Source organism: Podarcis melisellensis (genome assembly GCF_964234715.1).
Source record: "Podarcis melisellensis genome assembly, chromosome: 1".
Classification (NCBI taxonomy): domain Eukaryota; kingdom Metazoa; phylum Chordata; class Lepidosauria; order Squamata; family Lacertidae; genus Podarcis; species Podarcis melisellensis.
In genome coordinates, this window is record NC_138528.1 from 47,959,326 (window position 1) to 47,980,866 (window position 21,541).

Here is a 21,541-nt window from a genome sequence, read left to right on the forward strand (position 1 = left end):
TTTTGCATCTGAACAACTATTCTATAGTTACTTGAACTCTGAAGCAGCTGAAAAAGGCATCCTCTTGTCAAAATCTCCCTTATTTAGTGCATGCTTACTTGTCCTACAATTTGACTGAAAGCTGGCCCTAACAAGCAGGCTGAAAAACATGTTATAATATCATGCCAATGTTAGGATCGTCCTACATATACTGTCATGTGATAGACAACAATCCCATGACTGCAAACATGGAGCAGGAATCCTAACAGCCATATGGTAAGTAATCCTATACAGTACAAGGCTATTGTTCTTAATGGAATAGTTTAACACAGTGTTTTTGCCCTTGGGCTGTTATCAGAAAAGGAGCAACCATTTCCCTATGCAACTGGTGTGTTTATATGGGCTGCCATAGGTGGCACCAGCCTCTCTCTACTCATAGTTTCCTCAGCGCTGCCTACCTAACACAGCTATGGTTGTGTCCTGTGCTGCATGCATTTAGCATTCAGAGTCTTCTGAATTAAGAATGTGGGAAGTTCTTGGGAGTAGATGTGGTTTTAGCTCCTTGAGATAGTGCAGCAGCTGAAAGATGCCTGGATAGGGATTCCCCAAAAGATGTAGCCAAACTTTTAACTTGATTCTAGCAAGTGTCTGGAAGCACCTAATGATTTGAGACAGACATGACTACTCATGAAGTTCCACACCAGCAAAGAATTGATCCGCTTAGTGAACAGTTAAGGAAATCACTTAAAGCAGCAACTAATGGTGACCTAACAGAACTCAGAACAGTTCCACTCTTGAAATAAGCTTGCAATAATGGTTAAACTGGTAAGTCTACAACTTTAGAAGCGCAAGGCAACATTAGTATTGGTTTACTGAAGCAAGAATGAGTCACTGGAGTTATACTTTCAATTTACCTAGTACACTATACTTCTCTTCACCTTCAAACATAGCAAAACAGCACCCAGCAGGACTGAAATCCCCCCATCAGCTTGATAAGACACTAGGCATGGGTTGGGAGAAATGGCCTTGCGTTCCACCTTGGAACTTCTGGAGGTTTGGCTTGTGATCTGGAGATTCATTAATCCTGCTCTGCATGCAACAAAACAGTACTACATCCAGAAGAGGGAGGGGTGATTCTAAATAATAAAATAAGGCTTTTAAAATGAGTTGTGAATTCCAAAAAAAGATGCATACAAGGTCTCCTCTCCCCTCCCCTCCCCTCATTGTACCAAGTTCAAATAAGGTGCTGATTTATTTAAAAATACACTTTGTGTGCAATATAAGTAATAAGTGACCTTTATTTTTGGTAAGCAAATAATGATGCAAGATATGCTAATTCCTTTCCAAAGGACAGAGAAAAACCTCCACAATTAAACATATGCTTATTCAAGTTTCATTTTTCAGTCAAGTACCTTATTTTCCATCATGTTGTTACAAACTTGTGCTGAGGTTTTAAGCCATGTTAAAGATATGCTGGAACTTTTATAAAGCAGGGTTGTTTTTAATAATCTCAGGACCGCTCTGGCGTATTGGGATCATACTGGCTCCTAGAACCACTTTGCTCCTCCATGGTCTTTTTTTAGTCTTGTGCCAACTGTGTTCTCTGAACTCACACGTGGCTAAACTCTCTTCACCATCCCCAAGCTGCAGCTAATAATACATTGATTATACACCTTATCGTTAGTGAGGACAGAGCTTAACCAAGAGCTCAGCTCAGTGTAATTGGGGGAGTAAAAACCTGGTAGGAACAGAGATGGATTATTTTTTTTAAAGAGGAGGCTGCAAGCTCTGGGAACCCACACATTTCCATAGGCCATTCCGGTTATGCAGTTGCCTTTAGGTACCAAATGACACAGCCAACTCTCTGCAACAAAAGTTACTGTGTGTGAAGCGGTGCCTATGTACTTCTGGGGAGCATATTCTGCCAAGATGGAGCACACAAAGGGTCTTAGGTACCATGCCCAAGTAGGCTTTGGAACACACCATCCAACTCTACAAATAAGTGACTGCACTGACTGAGCTACAAGGGCAGTATCTGCTTGACAGCTCAATACAAAACATTAGATGCACAAGATTGCACTGATGAAGCTGAATGCCAATAAGGCTTCAGGATAGTACAAAGATGAGGTGGCTTTTGTTTCCCTGCCTTTTGTTAGCATATAGTGGCTGTAGGCTGTACCACCATACCAGCCCTGGCACTGGCAGCCAGAACAGCAGCATGGATGCAACCTGGAGCAATCTTGGTACTGCTTTACATAACACTACAGTCTGCACACAAGCTGCAGCTGTTTTATACAACCCTCTATATTTATTTCCTGGCACAGTAGCCTGTAGTACTAAGCCACTAGGAAGTGAAATATATTACCTCACGGTTACATTTACAACAGTATACTTGAAGGCTAGGAATATTATTTTACATGTTTACATTAATGTGCAGTTTATAATAGCTCAAAATAGAGTGCAAGTAGATGTCAAGCTTAAACCTGGGCATTGTGTAGAGATATACTGTATTACCTTAAAAAGCTATTTTGTTACCCCTTCACCCTTTCTCTTTCCATTTTTAAAGAAATATCATTACAGTCATGGTCTGTTTACAAGGCATATCTTTCACTTGGTTAATCAAATATTTCCCCCTATTTAACTAGCCTAGAATAGAACACCAATTGTTGCAAAGCTCATTATAATACACAATATTGTATCCTCTGAAAGAAGTTTAGAATTTTCTTCTCTCATCCAAACAGATATGCCCATTTTTCTGTAATTCCAATATTGTGGAACATCCTTTTCCAAATGTCAGTAGTAGAGTAATTGACAGATATCAATTTAGTTATACTGGATGATTTCTGAAAGCCCTCTTAATTATTATTGTTTGCCACAGTTGCATTTCTATAGCCAGAGCTTAGTGTGGAGTTTTAGGCCACCACTCTTATCTAAAAGGACAGCAGGTGGCAGGCACATTTAATATATATAGTAATTTCTGCATTTAGAAGACTATGTCCATTTAATTTCTTAATCATCTTAGAAATTCAGAAGGGGCATAGGAGAAACAAATGGGATTTTACTGTTAATACATCACTCTTAACCAGTATAGTATGCCAAAACCAGTATTTCATATACTGTCCTAGAATGCATCATGGATTACATCAGCATTTTCTTAACATTTAAACCTAAGATACTGATAGAAATATTTCACATGGCTGTAAAAGTAATTAAATTTATACCTCATGGACATCAGCACCATAACCCTTAAGATGATGAAAAATACAAACATCTGGGTAATGCACAGACTATACAATGCAGATAAAACACTTTCCATTCCTTAACCATAGTTAAAGAAGAGGGAGCAGGCCATGGCACTGTGTGCGCTCCCCCTAGCCTTCTCTTTGTGTGCGGATTCTACCATCCTTAACCATGAACCTTCATCTCTGCACAATCCTGAACATTTGTTAAGTCTTGTAAGATAGGATTTGTAAACCACTTCAAATACTGATTCTGAATGCCAGTGATCAAGCTTCACCATGGTTTAACAGCAGTGTAGACATAGCAAAGCATAGTTAAAATAAGGGAGGGAAGGGAATTTGTGCGAGAAAAAGGAAGGGGAAAGGAGTGAATAATCCCATAGCCCATTCCTGATCCCCTATGCATGCTTAAAGGGTGGGAAGCCTTATATCTGCACTACCCAGAGTTTCTGAATTTTGTTGTCTACTATCACATCAAAGCAAAGCAAGGAAGAAACACAACATTCATTTTTCTGCTTTGTATTCTAAGCAAAGTTGACAATTTGAGATAAATCACTATTTTGCAGGTTGACAGTGATACATAGATTATTCCATATCACTTCTATTTCCTACCCAAAGGCTTCATTGGATAGAGGCACATTGTTGAGTGATTTTACAATCTCTTGATAAATGTGCTACGCTTAAAGATCATATGCATATACTCTGCAGAGGAGGGGAGCTGTTGGTTGATTCCAGATTTCTCTTTTCTCCCATGGTGGGAGAGTGGATCATAATACTAAGAGAGGAATTTCAGTTCTTAAATAGTATTACCCCCCCTCCCCCCAATTCTTCATATGTCAATGTATACTGTATGTTCAACTATGAACACAAAAAAGTTTCAATCCTGCTTGGATTTTCTGTTTAATCCTTCAGAGAAAAATATGAAAGAACATGGAAAGACTAATTCTTAACTATTAGGTTATATTCAACTACATGTTGAAGTAGTTCCAGTGTATGACAGTATATAAAAATAAAAGCTATGATTGAGAACAAAGAAAACTATTCATATTCACATTAAGGGTGCCACAAAGCAACAAAGCTAATCAGTTTCAAAGGCAGCTACAATTAGAGAAGTTTCATAAATGCAATAGCTGTAATATTTGAACCTTTATGGGTATTTTCAATTGCATATAAGGATATGCTGGTTCTAGAAACAGAACACATCAGGTTCCTAATTTAGTAACATTCACATTCTTCCACTAGTTTTGTTTTACAACAGTATCAATTAAATCCAGGATGATAACTGGGTTACTTAATATTATAAACTCCACTTTATAACTACCTACATGATCAACAGCCATGAGACACCTTGTGCCTAGGTATAAAAATACAAGAAAATATTCTAATATTCATCATCCCAAAGTCTGTTTCCTTGGTTATAAAAGACAAATTTACATTTTAAGGAAGCAAAGTATTCTTTAAAAAAATCCATATAAGAATTTCTATTTTCATAAAAATATAGCTTCCCATCTAAACTCTTCTATAGTCCCATGTGTTAACTGTGGCTCTCAATCAATTGATATAGCAAAGAGGAAAAAATTCATAAAATACCACATCTAAAATATCAGCAGATATATATATATATATATAACCTTCCATAGGACTTACTGTTATTTAATTAGCTGTGAATCTGATTTACAAACTAACTAAAGACAAAAAAGTTTGAAATATTTACAATGTACACATCTTCAAAAATTGCAGTGCGATTAGATAATGGAATGTTTCAACAACAATTTGAAGCCCAAGAAGGCAACTTCAAATCAAAGTAGCCCCTTTATACATTTGAGAGTACTTGTAGATTAATTCCTTCATTCCCCTTGTAGGTATATTCCTTTATCCAATATTCTGTAAAGGTGTTTTTGCAAACTACCATCATGTCCGCAACATAATTAACTTAAAAACGTTAAATAACAATCAGTTTTTATAGTGATCAGGGACTGTATACATATATTTACCTTGAGAAAAAACTCTAGTCAGAAAAGGTAAATTTAAAGCAGCCGCTTGAAAGTGTTTTCAAATGATTAAAAATGTAGTGGCTTGTTCAAAATGTCAATGTCTGGTAAAAAGGTAGTGAAAGATCAGACATTCAAAATCACAGTAGAATGGTGTCAGACTGTATGAGTATTATTTTTTTAAAGCACACAGTTAATCCGTGCACACAGAGGACTAGAGGTTAATCCATCATCTAATATACAGGGTGAGCATTCTTCTATTGGCAAGGTCCTTTCCTTCCTTGTAACTGTTTCATCGTAGCCAGGAGGATGGAACCCACTGAGGTTCTGTATCAAGTTTGTTAATTAAACGAAGTAATTCTTGGTATGCTTTGTCAATATCAGAATTCACAATAGCTGTGTCGAAGTAATGGCCATTATTTTGCTCCATCTCTCGGGTTTTCTCTATAATTTCTCGAAGTTCATCAGGCTGAAATTTAAACGAAAGTATATTATGATATTTATGGATATATTACACAAAAATGTCAGAGTCTTGTGAAAAAGCAGCATTAGATTGATTAGGACGAAACAAAGTACTGGCAGGTCTGAAAGTCAAGCCGCATATATCACTAGGGCACAATCTTATAATCCCTGGGATAATGTCCCAGGGATCATAGGAATTTGCAGAACTCCCTTTTGCTGATAACCATCGTCATCTCCTCATTCCAAGCAAAGATCAGGACCTAATCAAGACTGTTGACTAAACCTGCAGGAAAATCCCCTAATGACCTCATAAAACCATCTGGATCCATTAGGGTTTGGGAGCAGACCTTCTAATTTGATCCTTCCCTCCTATGGAGGTTATAAGTCAAAATAGATCAGATGATGATCTGTCCATGACAGAATCACGACTGGCTCCCACAACATAGAAACAGTCCAGTGTGTTTCCTGCCACCATGTTAGCCCGGTTATAGTTTCAGAAAGGGCCATGGTTGGCATGGAGGCCATAACATTCTGAGCTTCTTCAGATGAAGCAACTTTGGCATAAACACTGAGGATTCCCAGTACAAGCTGCCTCAAGGTCCTCAACGCTATGTCCAAGATTACCTCCAAGAGCTTAGGGAGGGAGACTTTTAGGCAGCAGAATAGATGATACACCAATATAACCCCTGTCCTGTCTTGGGTTCCCAATACCAGGTATACACATGCAACCCTGATCACCTGTCAAACAGGATATCTGATCTGGGGGCTGAACCCCTAAAGGACAAATCTACCCCCTACCCCTTGGCCAAGCTTAAATAGCTGATGTGCTGTGAAACCTGGAAGATTCTATTTTAAACAGGGAACTGAATGCAAAATTTAAGATAAATGCACTTTAGTGATCACCAACAGTAATTTCAGCCATCTTAGATGGCTTCTGCTTTTTGTCCTGTTCTAAGTACAGTGGTACCTTGGTTTGCAGCCGCTTTGCATTACAACCACTTTGGATTACAACCATGTGAAACCCGGAAGTGCATGTCCCTTTTTTTTGGATTACAACCAACTTTGGGGGGGAGGCCCCATTGGCGAAAGCACACCTTGGGTTACAACCTGTTTTGGTTTACAACCGGACCTCTGGAATGGATTATGGTTGTAAACCAAGGTACCACTGTACAGTGGTACTTTGGTTTATGAACTTAATCCATTCCAGAAATCTGTTCTTAAACCAAAACGTTCTTAAACCAAGGTGTGCTTTCTCATAGCAGTGGGGGACACAGTTTACAAATGGAACACACTCAACTGGAAGCGAAACATGTTCTTATTCCAAGGCAAAGTTCACAAACCAAAACACCTACTTCCAGGTTTGCAGCATTCTTAATCCAAGTTGTTCACAAGCTAAGCGATAGGTAGGAAAACTAAGGCCCGGGGGCTGGATCCAGCCCAATCACCTTCTAAATTTGGCCTGCAGACGGTCCAGGAATCAGCATGTTTTTACATGAATAGAATGTATCCTTTTATTTAAAAAGCATCTCTGGGTTACTTGTGGAGCATAGGAATTCGTTCATTTCCCTCCCCCAAAAAAATATAGTCCAGCCCCCCCCAAGGTCTGAGGGACAGTGGACTGGCCCCCTGCTGAAAAAGTTTGCTGACCCCTGAACTAAGCTGTTCTTAAACCAAGCTACCACTGTAATACATTGACAAACTGAAAACACTATCAAAAACAGCTGGCCAGCACCACCTGGTGGCAGAAACTAGGAGGAACACATCAAAACAGAGAATCCAAAAAGAAAAAATTCAGCAGGAACTCAACATCTGCCACACATTCTGTCTATAATAAAGGGAATACCAAGTAAAGTAGAATTTTGTCAGTAGAATTTGTAACCAATGCACACATGTGAGTGGAAAAATTTCAGCTCATACAACAAGACCTCTACTTTCTCCATCCATGCTCAACATGCTAGAGGTTTTGGGTACTCTCAAGAGGAATGTGGCAGCTTCCTTGCTTGAAAGGGTGACGTGGTGGCAGCTTCCTCACCCCTCATATGTATATTTACTTTAAAGTGTCCCAATTCAGTAAGCCTCATCACATATTACTGATGTGTATTTGGACACAAGCTGTAGGAGGATGTCATAACCCTGAACAGGAGCAGCAGAACCCACCAACATTGAATTCTGTGGCATAAAGTTAGGTCTGCAATCCTGCCTGTGTCTTCTCATACTGAATTTTATGACTGCTGCGTGCTACACAGTTAGCATATTTGAAGAAAATGTGTATCGGAGCACCAACGGCCAAATGCACTGTTATAAACACTACATGTGAATATTACCTTTGGATTTTTGCCCTCTTTGGCCAGTAATGCACGAAGCCGCTCTTGTGAAGGTGGTGCAATGAAGATAATATATGGCTTCAAGTCTGAATTGCGAAGGCTCTTCAGTGACTGTTGGGAAATATAAATCTGTACTATTAATATTTTCATAAAACAAAGCAAAACTATAATTCATACCAATTATCTACTGTCAATACAATTTATGCATGCAACATTATACATAAATGGTGACTCTCTACACTAATGATTGTGCAAGGCTTCTACCTAGAAAAGCCAGTTTGCTCCTGGAGAAACTAGCTTAACAAGTTACAACATGTGATCTCAAAAATCGTTCAGTTGGGGCTGCACAAATAACCAAAAAAAGGAACTTAAACTTCATGAACTACACAAGCTAGCAAAGAGATAGTTACATTGAAAATAAAGCTGAAAACTGCAACTGATATAGGGTACCCGAGTCCAATTTTCCTAATAGACCATGCCACTTATCCAGATGACATTCTTCTGACAGCAGCAAAATGGAGAAGACAACGGAAAAATGATGTAAACCTACATAACGAACATGTATGCAATTCTAAAATGATTATGTGTACAGGAACTGTGAAGATCTGACGTTTTATATTCTAATGACTATTTTTTTTTTAATTTGGACAGTCCACGTTCTTACTATGAGTTGCTCTTTACGTGGTGAAGAATATAATATTCTATACCCTTGCTAAGTGTGGTTACAATAATTCTGCTATTTACAGTATTAGTTATTTTTATAGAGTAATTTGCTATTTCTTCATATTTAGTCTTGAAAACACAGATAGCATAATTCAAGACTTAGCAACATGTGGTCTACAGATGCCTGAGGATTCTGAAGAAAGTCTAACATGACCACAGTGAAAGTGGATGAAGCATGAAGAACCTTTGATTATAGCTGCTTCTCACTGTGTATGGTGCATGAGTTACACTGGTGATTGCTATGGTAAACACGAAATGTGAATGGGAGACTGAAAGCAACATTACTGCATGTCCACTGCATGTTTAAAGATGCATATCTTCCTGTTACATGTCTACTGAGGTAGGGAAAGTTACAATGGGGAGTTCTCCAAAGAGAAAACTTAAGAGTGATGTATTTAGAAATTAGTCTTACGAAAACTGCTCAGTACATATAACCACTGAATATGTAGAGTGGGCAACTAATGTACAAATTTATTGCCTGTATAGAAGCATATTAGGGAAGTTGCATACATCTGATCTAGAAGAAAATTTAGTGTATACATAGACAGATTTCACATTTGTATCAAAACCAACTAAAATAAGGCCTTCATCAACAACAACTGAACTACTGCAACACAGAACCTAGGATTTCAATGTCCAAAAGAACTACTATTACCTGTGTATGGATATTTAAAAGACATATCTTTCCAGAATTGATCACTTGCCGGACAGAGTCTATGCTGGTACCATACAGATTCTTCTCGAATTCACCATGCTCAATAAACTTTCCTGCTGCTATGTCGGCCTCAAATACTTGCCGTGATACAAAATGGTAATCTCTGCCAGCCACTTCATTGTCTCTCCTATTTCGTGTTGTATCTGAAAAGACCAGTAAACAAATCTAATTTAAGACTTCTGTGTCTTTTAACTGTTTTGAAGGCATTTTTGTTATGTCAGTTTGCAAGGTATGAAAAACAGCTACTTGGAAAGAAACCCTTTTCAGCAGAATGTATAAGTGCAAAATTAACAATGTTGACCTTTAGAGTCTTTCAGCCAGAAAGAATCGCAAACTCTTAACTGGGCTAAAAAAATAGTTCCATAATACAGCAGTCTCTGGCACATGTCCAACTGTGCATAACACATGTCCAGTCATGCAAATGTACTTCGAACAAAAACATGAAGCAGGGGATGTCAGATGCAACTGAAAATACAGGAGAATGCAAGGTAGCAAAATCACCTTCCTGTAAATGAGAATTTAACTAAGTTATTTCAATAAACTGCCTTGTTCTTATGAATGGAATCAAAGTAGTGGTACAATCAGAAAAGGAACTTTGTGGCAGAAGTCCAGGGCTCCACTCAGCAGAATAAGTAGAAGGGCCCAAAATGGAACAGGGCTGCCTTGCTACATTTTTAGTTAACTTAATACACATCATCATCCAATGATGTGGGGGGAAGAGTTATAATACCATTAAAAATTACATATCTGCATCACTGGGTCAAAGGACATTTTGTATGGTTAACTACATTTGTATTGGGGAAGAATTTACTAAAGCAACTTCCCTCCATACTAAGGTATATAGTGTGGTACTGAACTGAACTTGCAAAAATGATGTAAGGCCAGGCAGCAAGGGTTTGACATCAGAACACAAGACAGTTACATGCCCCAGCCTTTCAACTTACGAGGAACTGCAGAAGCAAATCTGTCAGCTTCGTGATTCATTAACCTTTGCCGAAGTTCATTTTGGCCACAGTTTTGTGGACCGATCAGGACAATGGGTCGTTTCCTATTCGCTGGTTGGTGATAAAGGGACATTTCCTCATAAGTCAAGATCTCCTCGTTGTCATAATCTTGAGAAAACAAGGCCAAAATAAGTATGGCATTTTTTGATTAGGAAGAAATAAACATGGGGTGATATTCAACTATATTTTACTCAAGAGTAGGCCTGCTGAAATTAATGTACCTAGCTGCCATGTTCATTAATTTCAGTGGGTCTACTCTAAGTAAAACTGAGTTGAATACCTTAGAACAGCTTTAAAAAAATAAGCCTTTTATTGTTGTGTAATAGTTTTTTAATTATCATTTCTTCACATTAATTGAATGCCAAAGGATCAGTGTCCAAGGTTTATCACTTCTAAAATCAATGTTTATTACAGTCACACACCAGTAGTTTACTTCTAAAACAAAAAACCCATAGAAAATTCACTATTATAATCAGGAAAGAAATATTAGAAAACATATAGTCCAGATAATATAGAAATAACTATGGGTGAATATTTATGCACAATAATTTTAACACATCGTAAGCTGAAAAATGAATCAGTTGCACTAACCAGAAAAAATACTGGAAGACAGCTGAAATCCCTTCTTACCGTCATTTTTATTGGCATTATACAGAACCTTTTTCCTTTTCTTTTTATTTTTCTTTGCACACCAAAGTTTCCCTAGAAGTTAAAAAATAGAGAGCCAAAGTTGTCCAAATATGTAACTAAGTTTCCAGCTGCAATTATTTATTTTATAAAGCATGTTAAATTGATAGCTGTTGTACACAAATTAAACACAAGGCAGACCCTGCTCACACAGACTTACAATCTAAAGGAGGAAAGGAGAACATGTGCTACTTCAGATGTTGCTGGTCTACAACTCCCATCATACCTGATCACTGGCCATGCTAGCTGGGGATGATGGGAGTTGGACCAACAACATGCGACCACCCTGATCTCAAGGAACAGCTATGACATGTTAGGGAGGAAGAAATAGTAAGTAAAATGAATAAGCCATGGGGAAAGAAGTGTCTTAAGGAGGCACTTGGAATATCAAAACAGAGGATAGTTGTTATATTGGAAATGTGATATCAATTTTTTAAAGAACGGGCTATACTAGCAAGAACAAGTAGAAGAAAAGTTCATAGAGGTTTGTACTCCCTACTTGGTCTGTATATCAGTATTAAGGAACTGCTACTTCTGTCTTCCGTCAATGGGACCACACAGGCAAAACCGTTCATTCCCTTGGTTAAGTATCTTCTTAATTTTTAAAAATACACACACACACCCCTACCTGAGTACAATACATCCATATATGTAATCAAGGAAGACAAAGCACATGGTACCACTTCTAGATTCTACCTGAGTCAAAGTGCAGTAGATGGCTAAATCACACTCAGAATAGACCCATGTAGATCAATTGCCTGCTGATTTCAGTGAGTCTAACACTGAGTACATTAAGTTTCACCCAAAGAGTTGGATATAATGACAGTATCTCAGCAAAAGTTGCTTGGTCAGTTCAGCTCTCCTTAAACATGTTATGAAAGCTGTGGATAAATGCTCACTATCACTGAAGTATTTGAACTGAAAAAGAAGAGGCACAGTTCAAGGACTGAGTTTCTTTTAAGATTATTAGTTATCACAGGTATTTCATGAAGATTTTCATCTACCTGATTTTTCTGGTTCTTTGTCTTCCTCTATAGTTTGCTTCATAGCTTCTCTTTGTTGCTGAAAACTTTTCCCTTAATGATAGAATACATTTAATAATTAGTAATGAGAAATTATTGCCATTTCAGAGTACACCACTGTTTCAAGAGTGATCACATTTCAAAATGGACTGAGATTTTGATCCCTATAAGCGCTTTGAGGAAGATAATCCCACAATAAGAATTCTTCTCATACCTCTGCATCAGTTTTTTCATTTTGTTTTTGTTTTTAAATGCCAAAGTTAAAAGACATCTACAACATTAGGACTCCTGTTGGGAATTTGGTCACATCAGCAGTCTCAACTCACCAAAGGAGGAGACTATGCAACAACAATTCAAAGCAACATCCCAGTAGTTCAACGACAATGGTATCTGAAACTTCTTTGTAAAAAATCATATTCAATATACACAAATACTCCATGATTAAATACCTGGAATGAGGCCTGCCAAAGGCTGATTTTCCTCATCTCCATCTCGATAGGCCTGCCACCAGTTTGGATCTTCTTGGCTGATGACATGGAGTATATCTCCCTTTTGAAAGGATAAGCCTAGCTCTCTGCATGGGACATAGGGGTCATCAGATGGATCATAGTCAAAGTGAGCTTTCACATGGATCTAGAAAATATAGAGGTATACACATAAATATGGACTGGAATTGCAAGTATTAATCTCTGACAATATGTTCCTTTTGTGTATAAGAGATCCCACTTTCACTTCAAATACAGAATGAAGAGCTCAAGCATAAAAAAATATAAACTACTGATATAGAAGGCAATTAAAAATTAGGAACAATTAACTGGGCAGTAAGTAACTTGGAAGTGGCAAGAGGGCTTCCCCTCTACAGCTTAGACCTGAAAAGGCAGACTCAAATTTAAATCAGACAGACAGGAGAGCACTAATTTTCTATTCTCTGATGACCTCCAAAGGAAAGTTTGCCTCTGCCCAGCCATTATGGATTGTGTGTGAACTCAAGCTGGGTCTGCCTGCTCTCCTGCTTAACTATCCCAAGCAACTTGTCCCAAGCAAGCTCCAACCAGTTTCTCCATCAAAATTTGTCAGGGAAAGTGCAGCATTACAAAGCTGCGGCACATGTACATGCACGTGGGAGATGGCTAGGAAAAGTGTGCTCCAGATACTTCTGTGCACTCATTATTATCAAGGTGTTTTTTCCAAGCACAATCAACCAAGTAACACAGAGATGTCAGACAGCTAGAACAAACTTTCTTGTAACAAACTACCAATTTTAAAATAAATTTGACACTTGCGTTATGAAAACATTGATGACTTGATGTTTGTTCCTGCTTCCCCCTGCCTCCACTTTCATTTTTTAATGAGAAGTCATTCTGCTTACATAGGGCGGGGTGGGAAATGTCACTCTGAGCTCAATGAAAGGGCACTTTGATGCATAACTATAAGAGGAATATCCTGGTGTCACAGAAGAAAGTGGGGTAGGCGCAGGCAAATGAATCTTAATGGAAAGCACACCCCAGATCAAGGCACTATCTATTTTTGCATATACAACTCACTACAGAAACAAGACACTTAATAGCAAATATCTAAGGAGCTTAAGGGAAAAAATCAATACAACAAATGTGGTTTCTGCTCTCAGAATCTAGTATGAAAACCTTATTTCTTCACTAAGACATAAGTAAACACTCAAGACATTTCTAAACTGAAAGGTTCCCTGCTTAAAGCTGATGCAGTTTTGTGATGAAAATGAAGATGGTTTGTAACTGATGGTAATGTAGAACCTGAAATGGGATAAACAAGTAACGGATTGGACTAAAAAATTATGTGCATGAAAAAGGTCATTTGCACAACAGGGCTTCCTTCCCCTTCTCTACTGGCCACTGTGCCCTCCCTAAAGCCTCCTGTGGAATTGGGACTGCAGGGAAGATCTGGGAAATAGTACAGGGAGAGTTAAAAATCAGATGAAGATAGCTTGTATTAGCAGCACATGACATGCTAGAAACATCTGTTGTGTTTAACAGCTCACGTCTAATCACCCAGAAAGCCTTTTGCTCCATCATCCAATCCTTATCTACTTTTCTCCTGCCTCTTAAACAGGAAATCTTGCTCTCCAAAGACATCCCGCTAATATTTCCAGTCACTCAAAGGATTGTAAATGTCCCAAAACCCATTTTTTCCTCCTCCTCAAAATGCCTACTCAGGAAAAGGTACTGCTTGGCAAGGCCAAGGATAAGAATAGTTTTATTATTCTCCTTACTTCACATAACAAATGGATTGCCTGTGTCATGTATTTTCAATAGTGTCAAAAAGTGATGTTATGGTAGGGTTGCCATACGTCTGGAATTTCCCAGACCTAGCCAGAAAACTGAAGCTGGAAGCACTGTCTGGATGTATGGCAACCCTATGTTATGGGACAACTTACAATTGCTGTCACCAACATTTTCAAAATCTCTTCTTAAAGCATGGCTAAATTAAATGTAGTCTACTATTCAGTGAAGGAGACACACGAGACTTCAATAGCAACAAAAAGAGAATATAAAACCGACTGAACACCTGCAAATAAGGTAAGTTATACACTGGAAATATGCCACAAGAACATACCACTGTCTCTTTTGTGGGTGGTGGCTTACTCTGCTGACTGGGAATCAGGACAAATGTCAGTGTGCCGTGCATGTCCGCCTGTGAGGAAAAGCACATTCATTAGTAACTGACAACTTAAAAACAGCCTTGAAGTCAGACACTCACGCATGGGGAGCAACAAAGGGTTGGGTGAAGGGGAGGGGAGGAATTTCAAGCTGCTGCTCTTACAGGTCTTTCTTCTCCCTGAACTCTAGGTAGGTTTCCCTACCTCTATTTGGAAGTGCTCTAGTCTAGCATATTTATGTGACAAATTGCCTCCACTTTTCAGAAAACAGTCTGGTCCCCAAACAAGGAGATAAATGGCTTCACATGCTTCAGGTCACCATTGAGACAAAGAATGCTTGATTAAGTGGACTCTGGTATAACCCAGGAAGGCAATTCTTGTGCTTTATGTCTCAAGTCTCACCTCTTAATGTCAACAGGCATGGCTAGCCCAGACACTACACCCATAAGTAATGTGCCAGGCTAGGTAATGCTAAAATAAAGTCAGATGGTGATCCTAGGGCAGCACAATTGGAATTTACTAAGGAAATGAAAATGACACCCAAAGCCAGGATGATGCAGCTTTGTAGCTGAAGCCAGTCCATGGGAATTATTCAATTCAAAGCTGAATGGACAAAAAGGACATGGAACCTTCTGGAGTGCCAGGTTAAAAGAAGAGTTGGACTTTGATCATTTCCTAGTATGTCCTAATACAAACTTGGAACATTTCCTAATAGGTCCTGGCATATTCAGGAACAGGTGGTGCAGAACAATCCACATTCTAGACATAAAAGTCTCATACAATTATACATAGCATTCAAGTAATATAATCCTAAATGCTTTTATAAAGCCCTGCTTATATAAAATGTCTCACTCCTAGGACTGCACTCTGCTACACCTCTGGGAAAGAAGCATTTCAGAACTGATGAGCAAGTATTAACAACCTTGCAAGCTGCTACCATTTGTGCTGAAGGCAATTTCAGAAGGCTGTCCTCCTCTGACCTTTGAAACTGTAACAAGACATAGGCTGTCTGCAAGGTATGCAGTGGTCAAACATTTTAAGCATAGCTGCTGGCAAAACATATCAAAGTCTGAACTGGAATTTAACAAATTTAAATGCACAAGTCGGATCATAGTAAGTAGCAGAATACCATGAAAGCAAGGCTCAACATACCAGTAAATCAAAAACCTCATTAACATCCTTTCCACGAATTTCAATTCCATTAATTTCCAGAACTTCATCACCTTCATGCAACAGCCCACTCTTCTCTGCAGCACCTCCCTTCACTATTCGACTAATGATGACTGAATCCATTTCATTGCGTACTGTAGCACCCTGCATAATTAAAAGTGATAATTTAAAAGTGTCAGAAATTTTCTATAATTGTGGTGCAGTGGATAAAGTAGAATTGGGAAGACACAGGTTCAAATCCCCAATCAGTCTTGGGTCAGTCTATAACTCTAGTCTAACTCACTTCATAAGACAATGTATGCTGAATACTACCCTGAATTCCTGATGATGGGCAGAGCAGAAATATAACCAACAATAAATAACATTTCTGAAAATACAAGTTCTCTACAGATTCTAAGGAATACTGTAATTCTATAGTTAGCACATCAGAGAAAAGTCTAAGAGAAGACAAAAACAACAAAATGAGCCTGAATAAGCTTTTCTTGTTTTGCAGGGAGGTACAGTATCCAGCTCATCAAAACATATTCTTCCCATTTTTAGTTGGGATTTTGAAAGCTTATCTTCTTAATGAATTTTAATTATTGATTTACACTGTTTTTATGATGCTCTTATATTGCTATCTTGTTGTGCTTCTAGATGATATGGCATTTAATAGATTTATTACTGTTATTCTGGATTTGTTAGCCACATTGACATTTGAAGAAGAGAATGTGAAATGATCATGCAATCACTATTAAAAACATTTAATGATTGCAATTAAAGGAACAAGACAGGGAGGGTCTTAGCCTTACCTGCAGCACCTCATGTAGTAATGGTGCTGTTAAATCAAATCTGTGCTAAGGACTGCCTTGGGTATTATGTTGTAACCAATCTTTTTAAATTACAGAATGTGTTACATTAGCATCAATATTTGTGGCTCAATGAGTTAAAACCTGCCCTTTCCTTTTGTTGCTATATAGCCGTAGTCAAGGACAGTTACCCACAACGTTGGAGGGGGACAAGGAAAGGATCATTTCATCCCCATGAAGTGACATTTTATTATTCTTTCTGATCCACAACACCAGAAACCTTGTTTAGGTGGTGATGAGGGTTGAGCCATGATCAGGTCCTAGTGGAACTACCAAAAGGTGGAGCCTAGGCATGCTTGCTTATTGATCTTTGTTAGGAATTACCACATGGAAATTCTGAAATGCATAAAGCAGTGAGGAAAATACTAGTGTATGAAGAAACACAGTAGGACTACCAAATCTGTATCTTAAATTCGAAATACTGTAGCTTCAGCCACTGATCAGATTTGAGAGGTACATTATGGAATACAGGAACAGGCAATTAAGTTCAATTTTCCAATAAAAACGTCATTCTACAAACAAGCAAAAATGAAAACCACCACCTAGGTCTTCCAACAATAGGATATAATTAAATTTTCAGCATAGCCTGAGAACATGAGCCATCAATTTCATGTTCCATTCCACAAAATCAGTGGTACAGTAGGAGTGCTACAAATTAATGCTCTTGCACTATAGTTTACAAGCGGAATTGCAATTGATCATCTATTCTCCAAGAGATCTACTGCTTCTTAAAGCGTTCATCTCACCTTAAAGTGCAGGAATGAAATAGTTATGTGGGCACACTCATTCTCTCAACATTTTTGAAGCTGTTGCTTCTCAGACATTTTAGTAGTGTGCATGAGGAAGATACGATTTGTGGCTTGGGGAGGTATGTGCATGTACAGTACATTAATAAACCTTTGACAACCCAATCTCTTTGCCAGCTACAGCGTCCTCTCCTTGTCAAAAGTGTCAAAAGCTGGAGAGTTAGACCTGTTACCACTGCTGTTCAAAGCTGCTCCTGAGTGCATTGTCATTTAAAAAGCAACACTTAGTTGTGCTATTTCACCATGGAAAACTGAAAAAATTGTACCATGGGCTGTCTGTGCATGTACATACAGATTCACATATAAAGAGTGAGCTCTAAGCAATGCTTTGTACATTGTGAAGGGAGGTAAGCAGGTTAAGGAAAAATCTGCCTAGAAACTTGAACTCCTTTATTTGTAATCCAAGATGGCAGGAAAAGGGAAGGCTGGCAGCAACATCTTTTCATTTTTCAAAAAAGAACTGCAGATGATGGTGACTGTCATGGGACATTGTTCTATATGGAGGGGGGAGGCAGATCTCTCCTCTCCTCAGCTTCCTCCCTTTCTGTTTATTGGGGGGGGGGAAAACCTTCCCATTGTTTTTTTCTAGGAGAATATAAGGAAGAGAGAAGATTCTGAGGAAAGCCTCCCACCCTGTACCTGTATTCATTAAAAAAACAACAACAGAGGTGCAACTGCAAGTTGTCTTTAGAGTAGATATTATTTCACCTAAGATGCTACCAGGAGCAGCCAGATCCTGTGATTCTATTTATTAACAGTTATCCAGTCTGATTTGGTACCTTTATGTAGAGTACAGCCACAGGTTTTTAGAGCTGTGTGCTGAGACTTTATTCAATAACAACGGACAATGGAGAATATGAGACATTTCCAGAAGTGGTGAGAAGGGTGTGGCTGGAGTGATGTCTTAATCGACTATGAATAGATTAGAATACACTGAGGACCATAATGTAAGATTTAGATGAGATATATATATGTGTGTGAGATATTATATCATACAAGATTATATCTTGTATTTCATTTGTAGTTTGAAATTTTTGTTTCTGTATACTGTCATTGCTATCCTCACACATGAACACAATAAAAAACCTTTAAAAACCCACAATGTAAGGATACTGCTTTTACTCCAATTAAGAACTGCTGTTTTCAAGGGGAGCACTAAGGAACCCCTGAAAATATGTGTAACTGTTTTATAAAAGCAACAGCACAGCTGAATTTTCCCTCATTAAAAACCTAATTGAAGTGTGGGGGCTAAGGACATTTAGTTCCAGGAAGCAATTAATTAGTTGAGAGCCAGTGTTCCAGCTGTTTTAGATCAAGGGAAAGGAGAAAAAACAACTCTGAATCAGGAATGTAGGGCAAATAATAAAGCAAGGAAGGGTACCCCTAAACCTCATTCATCCTCTTCAGGGTAACTCCTCTTACTGTTCACCAACTGCGCATTTTCCCATCCACATTTGCAAAAATATTGTGATGCTCCTCATAAGACCATCCAAGGTAAGAAAAAAGATGGATGCAGACTAGGAAAATATGGGAGGAGTACAAACGGATCACAGTGCCATGTGGGTCAACTGTACAATTTCATGAAGGAGGCATGTCTGGGATCACCCTAAGAAAAGGTATTTGCACCTGTCCTTTCTTATATCTGAGTGAGTCAGCATTTTTTTAGAGAGTGAATGTGCCACAGAGATCAGACCAAGTAATACAAAAGTACTATGGTATTCAACTTTTTATTGGCTCTCTTGCCTCAGTATACTCACCAATGGAATATCTCTAGCCTTTTCAATGCGAACTATTTTAACTGTCTCTCCTCCATACAGACCTACATTCTCATAAATCTTTTCATCCGTCACTGGCTCTGGTTGCATTTCCTGCTCAGCAACTTTATCATGAGCCAACAGCAGTGCCTAGTGTAAAACAAACAGTGCCATTTATAGAAAGTGATATTCACACATTAGAGGTAATTTATTATAAGTGGGACACTTTAAAAAATCCAAGCAGATAAAGATTCAACGTGCAGGCTATGGTCCAAGGCAGTCATATCATACATGTTTTCTCTTGCTTTCAGCGTGGATGGGTAGCTACATAACAGAGCTATAACCAAGAATTATGGTTGAATGAACAAAGGATTGTGCTTTCATAAATGCAGGCTGTGACTATTAATACAACAAAAAATAGCCGTTGCCCATTTGTTTTTGTTTTAATTTTAATTTTAATTGCAGTTGTCCTGTGAAGGTGTAGCACTTGAGGCAGCTGCACATTCCTCATGAGATATTTGACTCATACCTGTGTCTTACTGGCAAAACTTCAAAATAGCAGGATACACGCATAGCAGAGAACCTATGTAGCTTGAATTTTGAAGTTTTTAGTCAAAAAGAAAAGCTACTGTTCAGGTGTGTTTTTGCAGTATGCAACTATTATTTCTTTGAATCATGACCATGGAACTTTACTATATTAGGCATGAAGAAAAAGTCTGAAATTTACAATACATAGACATTAAGAAAACAATGGAAATATTTTTTCATTTGCAAATAAACAGTTTATTCCTACCTGAATATGAGGGGCATTCAATAAAGAATTAAGTTCCAATCCATCTTTCTGATGGCTTGGCTTCAAAACACTCTGTACCTGAAACACAGGTGAACACCAAAAATACGATGATGTCTACTATCCTACCCCATAACACACACAAACACCCGAAATAAGTTGCACAGTAAGAATACATTTCCAGAATTAAAAAGGGCAGAACTTCATGTTACATAAACAAACACTGGTTCCCAAATCATTTTCATAGACTAAACATACACACAGACACTTTTAAGAGCAAGAGCGAGTGAGAGTTTTTAACCCTTTCTTTCAACCACAATTATTTTTCCTCTAGCTAGGCCAGTCTGAAAATAGGCTTGCAGAGTGAATACTGGTGAGAGGGCAGGGCTGACAGAGCAGAGCTGAACATCCCCTCCTGCAACATCTCCACTGAAGATCTCTCCACCCATGGATACATCTAATTCTACAAATATGAGATTCCAACCTTGTGCTTCCTGATAGTGTGTAATTCCACCCAAAGCTTTGTCTGATCTGCCAAGTTTGTTTGTCTATGAGCTGATGCTGATTTTTCTATATAACACTTTATATCAGATTAAAAAAATAAAAATAAAATAATAAAGGAATGGCTACACAAATTTCTATTTTGACAGAGATGCATGAGATAGAATGCACGAGAGGGATTCAACATAGCACTAAGGAGATTGCTCCATCATTTCTGCTTGCAGAGATGGAGCAATCTCTCCTCTCCATCTAAGCATGCTGTTCTGAGGGTTCTCCTGATCCCCCTGAACCAATTTGGGGGGGGGCACACATGGGGAAGAGAGGGGAAAGGCCCTGTTGTGCTGGCAGAAGTCCTTGAGTGGACTTCTGTTAGTGGGACTAGTTGGTTGAATCAGATCCTCAGTATTCATAACATTTTCATTGAAAAAATATTCACGATTGAGGCTATGAGACAGGCAAAATAATTTCAAAGAGAAAGGATGTCTGCAGAATATACAGATCACACTCATTTCTGTACTTCAAAGTGAATGATGTTTCCTTCAAAACCAGTGTGGCACTAGCTTTGATCCACCATCAATACCTTGTTAACAGTAAAAATAAAAAAGGGGGGGAGGATCAGAAACCGAGGTGGAACAGCAAAAAAATGTGTGTGAATATTGGAGGACGTTTGGCACTACAATATTAACTCACATACCCTGGAAAAGTTAATTGCTTTACAGACTGACATTCAGATCTGTAAGGAGTCTTGCTTAAAACAGGCTGAGTCAACTGGGCAGTTAGGATGTACAACACAGAGGCCATGTGAATGCGTGGTTCAGAGATCCAGGGATCGGGTGTATTTTTTATTCTGGGCGGGGTTGCACTTTCCCTGAAAGAACAAGTATGCAGTTTGGG

At 38.5% G+C, this 21,541-nt stretch overlaps 1 protein-coding gene across 4 annotated transcripts in view; it reads right to left on the reverse strand.

Annotated features, from left to right (window-relative positions):
- Positions 1 to 1,259: 1,259 nt before the first annotated feature.
- Positions 1,260 to 21,541, reverse strand: part of PALS1 (protein associated with LIN7 1, MAGUK p55 family member) — a 51,595-nt gene continuing 31,313 nt past the window's right edge. For 3 of the 4 annotated variants that reach the window (XM_081901259.1, XM_081901261.1, XM_081901260.1), the window contains 11 exons: positions 20,150 to 20,227; positions 19,360 to 19,506; positions 15,931 to 16,092; positions 14,736 to 14,813; positions 12,596 to 12,779; positions 12,129 to 12,200; positions 11,029 to 11,139; positions 10,378 to 10,545; positions 9,374 to 9,576; positions 7,996 to 8,106; positions 1,260 to 5,678 (listed from right to left, as the gene is read on the reverse strand). In XM_081901259.1, the coding sequence (XP_081757385.1) occupies positions 5,502 to 5,678; positions 7,996 to 8,106; positions 9,374 to 9,576; positions 10,378 to 10,545; positions 11,029 to 11,139; positions 12,129 to 12,200; positions 12,596 to 12,779; positions 14,736 to 14,813; positions 15,931 to 16,092; positions 19,360 to 19,506; positions 20,150 to 20,227 (1,491 nt within the window). In that variant the 3' untranslated portion in view covers positions 1,260 to 5,501. The remainder of the gene's footprint in view (positions 5,679 to 7,995; positions 8,107 to 9,373; positions 9,577 to 10,377; positions 10,546 to 11,028; positions 11,140 to 12,128; positions 12,201 to 12,595; positions 12,780 to 14,735; positions 14,814 to 15,930; positions 16,093 to 19,359; positions 19,507 to 20,149; positions 20,228 to 21,541) is intronic. The other variant, XM_081901262.1, reaches the window with a different exon arrangement.